The sequence below is a fragment of the Mangifera indica genome, unplaced genomic scaffold, assembly GCF_011075055.1.
Source record: "Mangifera indica cultivar Alphonso unplaced genomic scaffold, CATAS_Mindica_2.1 Un_0064, whole genome shotgun sequence".
NCBI classification, from domain to species: domain Eukaryota; kingdom Viridiplantae; phylum Streptophyta; class Magnoliopsida; order Sapindales; family Anacardiaceae; genus Mangifera; species Mangifera indica.
In genome coordinates this window covers 64,546-74,049 of record NW_025401156.1, presented here as the reverse complement: position 1 = coordinate 74,049, position 9,504 = coordinate 64,546, and the positions used below count along the sequence as shown (strand labels likewise).

Here is a 9,504-nt window from a genome sequence, read left to right as displayed (position 1 = left end):
TTGCAAGGATTAGAAAACCAAGTTTTCTTGTTTTTTCCCTTCAAGTGAAAAAGCTTTACGTGGAGAAAAATTCATAAAAGATAGTTTTTCTTTTTCTTTATATAAAATAAAAAAAGGTTTGTATTATAAAGTTGAATTAAAGTCAAACTGGTTCAAATTTAATTATTACCTCGATTCGATTAAACTTAATATAAGCTATCATGGCTCGTGCTTGAACTAGAGCCATGGTTTTGTAAATTTTCAAGCTGAAGCCATAAGAGCCCAGCTCAAGCCAATATTTTTTTAATTATAAAAAATATTTTTCTTAAATCTATATTTTCTAATTTAAAAAAAAAAAAAAAGTATATGAAAAGGGTTATTTTTAATGGGTAAGAGTGAGTAGTTCACAGGTATCATCTGTGAAACAATTGAAATGGATCGAGGTTGTATTTATAATCAGTGGAGTGTTTGATTGAATATCAACCTTTTCAATATAGCATTTTCTTTTGCAAATACATTGTGCATTTTCAACAATGTGGAAGTCTTTAAATCTTCATCATTTCATTCCCTTAGTTTAAAGAAATTAATCTGCTTAAATTTTAGGCATGAGAAGCTGATTAATTTCATTTCTCATCATATTTCAACTCATTCCTTATGTTTTCCTTTATTGGAAAACATAATTAAGTCTAAATTCAATAAATAAATTTAATTTTGCTACAATAGCAAACCAAACTTAACTCTTCATTTTGGGTTTAAACTCGAACATGGGTTTATAGCAAATCATCGAGCTTAAATTCAACTATCTTAAATCAAACTGAATTTAAACGAGCTTAAAATTGAACTCAGTGTGATTCAAATCCAACCCTACTTTTAAGCAAAAGCCTCTGGAGCTTAAGGGCCTAAGGGGTCTTTTGTGCACACGGTTTTGTTGAACTAGATTGGTGACCCAATTCCAACCTAACATAGTGTAAAAAGGTCTCTTAGCATGTATGGATAAAATTATTGATGCATACACTCATCCATATCGTAACAATTTCCGATTCACCCAAAAATATGTATCATTTTCCACCAACATAGTAAGATTTATCGGGGAAATATCGGTACTAATAAACATGATATGAACTGCCACATTGTATTCCCATTCAAACCAGAAAGCGGAGGGAGTACCGACCAAAAGAATTTGTGCAGTCAAAAGACAGACGCTAAAACAGCAAGAGATGTAACAGATGCTAAAACAGCAATCACAACCATGAATCATGATATTTGGGAAATAGTTTGACTTTAAAGGCTTATCTGGGCTTCCACCAGCCGCTTCATACCCTGCCGAATCTTCAGATTCATAGCATCTGGCAGCTCTGTCTGCAATTACACTAATTGAATTTTATTCTTTCTACTTCATTTAGACTTCCAAGTTTTAGTTGGGAGTTCGGTTCCTGTGTTATTTATAGATACCGCAAAAGAAACCAAGATACTTGTTTTTTAAATCCTGCAGAAAATCATGAAGAGAAGAGAAGCCAAACAATTTAGCCATCCACAATTTCCTCCATGAGACAGCAGCAAACTTTTGATAACCAGTTAGCCACTAACTAAAAGAATATATTAAAAAAAAAATTATTCATAGTTACAACCTTCCCAGAAGAATACTTGGCAGCTACGAACTTCTCTGGCTATCATCTATCACGATACCCTAATCACAAATTTGTGAATTAGTATAAAAGGTCAAAAAACATCTTCATCATTGCCAATCAAAGTTTAGATATGCAAACTCCTTGAACCGAAGCCAAGAATGCGAGCTGTTCTGATAACGAAAGATGATAATGTTTTGTCACTTGTCAGGCTGACCCCAGAGATCAATTGGAGATGGTTTTACCGTTTTACTGTTATTTGGCACACTAAAGATGCACGTGTTTATGTGAAAAGAATCCAAGCTATTCAAAATATCAAGGAAACAATTCCAGAAACCAACCATACAACAATTTCTTCATGTATTTTTCATGTGAAAAATCTTGGTGTTTGAGTTCATGTACATTAGTCTTTATCCAGGATGCTATCAACTTTTAAAGTATAATGATAAGTCCTATTAGGTCCATTCCTATACTGGGCGTTTATTGCATGAATAAATCTCAAACAACGACTGCACATATTTTGAACCAATGAATTTACTAATAAAAGGAGCCATCAAAAGCAAACGGTTAATATACTTGAAATTCATTTTAAAAAGAATAGAGTATACACTAATGCAAGAAGAAATTTTAATTTATCATATTTCATGAAAACACCAAACCAAGCATTCAAAATCAACTAACCTCAGGAGGATCAAATTTGGCACCAAGGTTGCTGAGTTTGGCATGGGCTTCAGCATAATCTTTGAAAAATGCTTCCTGATCTTCAGCATATTTCTCAGCATATACCTGCAAATCATGCAATATTTATTAGCTAAAATGATGATTCTATGTAAGTGTTACAGTAAATTTTCATTAAATTTCACCTTGAATGAAGGATCTTCAAAAATGACAGCATCGGTAGGCAACACAAGAAGATCTTCATCCATTTTCTCTTTAATATCCTGCACAAGAAAATCACATTCAGGAATGGAATTTTGGATTCTCACTACACAAAGAGTATGGTCTAACTTCAAACCTTGAAGTAGGAATTATCAAATTTCAACCATTTAACCGTCCAGGACTGCCCTCCAGGAGCTCCGGGTCCATCTTTCTGTCATACAACATTTTCTATTAATTTCTTAGCTATTTACTAGCGCTAGTAGCAAATTAATAGATTAGATGAACCATCCAAATTACGCATTCCACAAAAAATTTGAAAGACTCTCAACATGAATATTAAAAATTAGAGGTTTTATACCGTATACTTTGTTTCTGATTTTCCCCAACCACTCCGTTCAGGTCTAGACCTTCCCAGGGTATGTGCACCTGATAAAACAACTATTTCCTGCAGAAAGAAGAGATATATAAAGCATTGCATGCAAATTTGCGATAAAATAATGACCAAATCTACCTTACAAAGTTGCAATTAAAGTTACCTGATCATTTAATCCCATTCTGTAGAAAACACTTCGCAAATGTTCAGCTGGTGAGGGAGGGCCAGCATCTAGAAGTAAGATGAATGCTTCAAAGTCAGCTGCTAAGTTAAAATTGAAGTGCCATACAAGCAGCAGTGGATTTGATATGGAAAAAATAACCAAACCACACAACAACCAGTTCAATCAGTCCTAGAATATGCTTAAGTATCGTAACAACCTAAAATTGGAAGATTTACTATTAAAGATTCTAAGAAAACAATTCAGCCATATATGTAGGAACTCAAGACTCATCTACAAGGTTCAGCATTGATGCCATGATAACTCTTTTATGCCGGCCGATAAAAACATGAGCGCTACAAATTTATATATATATATATATATATATATATATATATATATATATATATATATATATAGAGAGAGAGAGAGAGAGAGAGAGAGCAATAATGGACAAGTTAATTTGAAGATTAAGTGATCAATTTTTAAATTGTCAGCAGATTGAAACCTAAATAAATATATATTTTTCTTTAATAACTGAAGTGCCTAATAACTTCCCATACAAACAAAGTACATACACAAAATCTCATGATCTAAGTAATTTGCCTAACCTTCCACAGTATCAAATACTCAACTAACCCTCATTCCACAAAGAAATATGTGAACACTTAACTTTTTGCTTAACCAAAGCACACTCATCAAGATCTCATGGATTATGACATGACATGAATAGGGCTTGATTCGAGTTAAACTTGAACTCGACTCAATTTATATGGAACCAAACTCGAGCTCAACTCATTTCAAAAGAGTCAATCTCAAGTTCGAGTTTGTCGCAAGCTTTGAGTTTGACTTGTTACTAAAACGACGTTGTTTTAATATATATTAATAAAAATGATGTTGTTTTGTATCGAATTTTTTAAATTTGTGAGTTTAACGAACCGAACACTCATAAAAGTTAAACTTCAAGTTTGAGCTCGATTCGAATCCAGTTTTAGACATGAGCATGTCCCTATGCATCACGTTATCAACCATATTGATTCCAAAGGAATTATTCATCACGTTGAACTACTTCCTAAGAAATTTGTGTTCTTTTGATTGATGTAGGCACCATAAGTTAAATGATATACTGCCAAAGACTACAAAAGTGAATGGTTAACAAACCAGGAAGCCTTCCTTCTTCAGGGCACTGCTCAGGTCCAGAGACATCTATTCTTCCGTATTTCATGCGTAATTTGGGGCCCCCGGCTTCCTGAATTTCAAAGCAATAGATAGAATCTCTAAAATCTAAACCATTTTGAAAAATATTGAAATCAAAGCAACAGTTAGTAAAACCTCTATAGCAGTAGCACTGGCCAACTGGAATAAGTCTGCATAGGTGACACCAGAGTATTTGTCCTTTATGGGTTGAATCAGCTGCAATGCGTTCACAAGGCCTGAAATGACAACTTGTGAGGCGCCAATGTTCCAAACCAAGCCGAAATGCACAAATTTTCAAACCATTACCAGCATTAGCTCCATGTTTAAGCTCAACTTCAAATCTAAGACTTCCATTAGCTCCACCCCTTTGAGGCCACTCCTCAATGTTCTTGTTATAAGTACCCGCATCATGCCAACCAAGACGAACCTATTACATCATTCACAACAAGCTTTAAACCACATGACAACAATTTCTTAGGCAGCCACAATTTGTTTAGGTGAACTGGGGATAAATAATAATAACAAAATAAAAATTATACGCAACATTTTTGTCATTAGTATACATTGATATTTTGATATCACAAAAAATAAGTTTAGCAACCTTAACTACAAAACAAAGCAAGGAAAATTATTTAATAATTCACAAGCACCGTTACAGTTTCAATAATTGAGTTGAGTGACAGCTTACGTACCAAAATAGGATGGCAAAACTTGGTTTTCAGAAGCTCCTTGATATCTTCTCTAGCACTTTTCAATTGAGCAGGATCCGAAGCCGCACATTTCGGCGACGCTGATGTGTTAAACTGTCGGTTCGTCGCATTCACCAAGCATCTCTTCTACACTCCACAAAGTAAAAATAAGAATACAAACAAATTCATTTTGACCTATTTATGCCGTAAATAAATTAAATGAGAAAATAAATGCTACCTGGTGAATGAGCGGAGAGGATCTGAGACATTTGAAAGAAGAAGTAGAGAAAGAAAATGAAAGGGAAGCAGAAGCAGAAGCGAAAGCAAGCTTAGAGACAGCGGCGGCGGAACGGGAGGAGAGGAGACGGGAAGTGGCGGCGCTGCTCAATGAATAAGGCATGTTGGCTATCGACGATTGGTGAAACTGTGTGAAATTAGACCTACCGTTTGGTTGTTTTCCTATTTTTATGGTGCCTAAATTACCGTGTCGCCCAGGGTTTGGAAAAGTTAGTTTTGCCCCTTAATTTCTTAAACTATAACTTTCACCCAAAATGCAATAGTTATAAAAACCAATAATATCAAGACATAAAAATCATTTAAAGATCATAACTTGGGCCCTTTTATGGATTTGGGAAACTATACTTTAGTCTTTCCATGTTAGATGCAAAGAGCAAAAGACACTAGTCATGGTAATCTTATCATTAATCATATACAATTATAGAATGAAAATTTTAGTGTGTATATATTCTAATCATTTAGTTCTTTCAATCCACTTTTATAATGATTGTCATTATTGGTTTAAATAGTTGATCGCCCTATTTTTTTCAAACTCTATCGTTTGTCTAATCTTTCTTATAAATATTAGATTTATTTTGATCTTAACTTGGATGATTTGATCGACTTTGATTTATGTTCATAGTGTGTTTAGTATTCTCCACGATTTATTTTTGAACGAACTAGAGTTGCCAACATCATTGTTGTCACTTGCCCTTGCCTATCATCATTCTCACTAGGTTATATTTGAATTACACTTAAAAAGTATGTGATATAAGTAAGATCACACATTGATAGGTGCAATTTTCATCAAATCCAAATACATCCATATAACTTTTTTAAATGTAATTTTACAAAGTGAAATAATTGTGAGTGATAAGGTACTTAATCTCTCTAATGCTATTTATGAACCCGTTTTAGTTAAGGGGGTTATGGTTTGGGCGAGAATTATGGTTTAAGAATTTAAGGGTGGGAAAGTCAGATCCCCAAACCTTGGGTGGAATTATTGTGTTTATGGCTGGTTCAAAGTTCAAACCCTCTCCCATTGTGTTGGATTACGCGGCCCAATGCTGATGGCAGACACGCGCACCAGCCCATAATAGCTTTTCGTTGGAGTTGTTCGTCCTGTCCGGTTTTCTTATTGGATATATTTGTGGACAATGTTAGCCCTGGGACAGTAGGGTCGCATATTATTTTGTGTATTAAAAATATAATTTATTATATTATACATCAAATATTAACATAAGATATATTTTTTAAAAAAATAAAATTTTATAATATCATAATTGATATATCATTAATTTTAAAAAATATCATAAATACTTTAACAAATTTTAAATTTTTCGTATACACTTATACTATAATATTATTTTTTTAAAAACGTATATTGATTTGTATCAATATTATGTATTATATCATACAATATATTAATTATATCATATTAATTTAATATATCTCATAATATGTATTATTTTTTTATCTATATTATATCATATTATAAAATATATATAATATATTATAAGACACTGACAATCATGCATAGTGCCAAGAGCCATGAATCACTACTAGATTTCTCCGAAAGTTTTTCGTTTGCTCTTGGGAAAGCATTAGGTTAATAATAGTATAATCTTTGTACATACTTGTACTATTGAAAAGGTAAAATTTTATATATATATATATATATATATATATCATTATATGATTAACTAATTTTAAAATAAAAATAAAAAAATATTTAATTATATAATAATATATTTTTCATATATATAATTATATATAAAAAAATATTTATATATAGTATCGTTTTTTAACTAAGTTTTTTGGGTGTAAAAAGTAGTTGTTGAAAGATTCATGCCGTGCAACCCCAATCTAGGTATTTGAGATTGGGCAAGGGTCCATGGGATCAACTTAACAACTGCGAAAAGAAAGCCCATGAACTTTTAACTTACAACATTTTGTTAATGAGTATTTATTTGTTATTTAAAATTGTGTTATATGTTTGGGGTACACATTTTCGAATTCGTGTAGATGAATGATATGCTTTTTATGGAACAAATGTTTCAATGTTGAAAAAAAAAAAAAAAAGAAGGAAAAACTAGACCGTGACTTGTGATAAATAATAATAAATTTGATATAAAATAATGTGTGATTATTTTCCCTATAGGCACGATCATGCCTACTGGACAAAATAACACCTACCCAAAAAATTGGGAAATTGATATTTTATAATGTGCTCCTATTGGGGAAATTGATATTTTATAGTAAACGTTTGAGAGGAAAATATCATTTTATCCATAATATAAAAAATATTAATTTACCCTTATATTATAAAATTAATATTAACTAGATACGAGTAAATTCTTTATTTGAACCATAGATTTAAACTATATATTCGAGTTAAATTCTAATTGAATCATTTTCATTTGAACCAAACTCAAATTAAATGTTGACTCGATAAATTTGAGTTAAATTATTTTTTATTCGGGCTCAATCCGATTTATATTCATCCCTAACTTAGGACATGTAACATTATTCTTTAATGGTTACGTAAATATGACATTTTTTAACAGGGAAGTTTGATAGCTTGGACTATGTAGACATACCATATGATACATAAATATAACGCATTCATTTTATTATTCATGACCAATTGATAAAATCAAAGTACTAGAGGTTGTAATTGTATTGCCACAATCCAAAGTTTTGGAAACAACTGAATTGTGTTGTCACGCTTTTGTTGTAGACGTGTAGTCTTAGCTTTGGTCATAGCGAAGTAATTATTATAATAAAGACTTATTCTTATCTAAAATTTAGTGTAAATTCAAATTCATACATATTAATTTTTGAAAATCTAAAAATTTATCTATTTATTTATTTTGGTTGTTATTGTTAAAAGTAAAATTATCATTTAGATATTTTATTTAAAAAATAAAAAAATTATTATTTTTTTTTCATTTTAGTTTTGAAAACTAATAATTCTTCTTTAGACTGATATTTTTCAGGTTTTAAAACTAACTTTCCCCCCCCCCCCCCCCCCCCCCCCAAAAGTCTAGGGTTTTCAACTCCATATTTTTCTCTTTCACAATCGCCCTTAGCTTTATAAAAATATTAGTTTCACTCTCACTTCAGCTTTAGTTTCCAATTTGCCACCGCCAACCTTCTCCTTTCTTCTCCAACATTTTCTTTACATTTCTCTCCCGACTGATGCAAAATTGAGAGAGAGATCTTGCTCAATTTTGGGAGGAATTTACACCAATTGGGAGAGAACAGGGAGGAAGGGTTTAGGGTTTCAATCTATTAGTCAGTCTATTCTGTTCTCATTGCCGATCTCCTTGGTGATGCATGTTGGCACAAATCTGATCGAAATTGAGCGATATCTCTTGCTCAATTTTGACCTAATTTTAAGTTAGTTAGAAGAGAAATGGGAGGGAGATAGATGCCAACAATTTGGTCTAGGTAGAGGATATGTTGGAAATAGAAAGAGAAAGTTATTAACAACGCTTTAAAAACTCAATCTGAAGTGGGGTAAAACTAACCTTTTTCATAAGATTGGGGGTGGTCTAAATAGGAAAAATATGAAAAGATAAATTGAAACCTAAATTTAGGAGAAAAATGTTAGTTTTTAAACTTGAAAAAAAATAGAGAAATTGATACTTTTCAAAATTAAGTTGAAAAAAAATGAGATAATTTTTTTATTCTTTAAATAATAATTTTTATTTTAACAATTATAATTAAAATTAATAAATAAATAAATATTTATATTTTAAAAAATTGACGGTCAAATTTATGCTAAACTTTGAGTGGGAGTAAATCTTTTTGGCCTATAATAAAATATAGCGTAAACAATTAAAACTGAAATAAAAGGTGATGTTGGTGATCTGTCCACCAAACCTTTGATTTACATGACACTGAAGTTTTTTAATTTTATTTTAAAAGATTCGCCATATTACTTTTTAAATATTAATTAATTGATATCGTACTAAACGTAGGAGATAAGTAATAAAAGAAAAGAAAAAAGATATATAATTTAAGAATTTTTATAGTTAATAATTCTTTCTCTCTTTTTCTTTTTAATATAATATTAACATTGCCGACACCCTTTGAACAATTTTTCCTTTTATACCTTACTGGAACTTTAAGGTTTAAAACTACATATAATATCAAACGATGTTTTATTATTATAAGTAGGCCAAAAGACTTGTTCTCATCCAAGGGTTATTAAATCTTTAAATTAGTATTCATTAAATAATAAAAACTTAAATTTTTATTTTTGAATAATTAAAATTAACAAAATAAGTTAAATAAAATGGTATAATTTGTTATTTAATA

General features: G+C 31.1%; 1 protein-coding gene across 1 annotated transcript; it reads right to left on the bottom strand.

Moving 5' to 3' along the window:
- Window positions 1–1,001: 1,001 nt before the first annotated feature.
- Window positions 1,002–5,365, bottom strand: LOC123207163 (probable L-ascorbate peroxidase 6, chloroplastic/mitochondrial). Its single transcript, XM_044624445.1, is given in 13 exon segments — window positions 1,002–1,465; window positions 1,608–1,645; window positions 1,648–1,666; window positions 2,286–2,390; window positions 2,468–2,545; window positions 2,620–2,694; window positions 2,842–2,928; window positions 3,020–3,087; window positions 4,178–4,265; window positions 4,349–4,449; window positions 4,520–4,640; window positions 4,906–5,049; window positions 5,141–5,365. Coding segments are annotated over 13 exon segments (1,134 nt in total). The 5' UTR covers window positions 5,303–5,365; the 3' UTR covers window positions 1,002–1,417.
- Window positions 5,366–9,504: the final 4,139 nt, after the last annotated feature.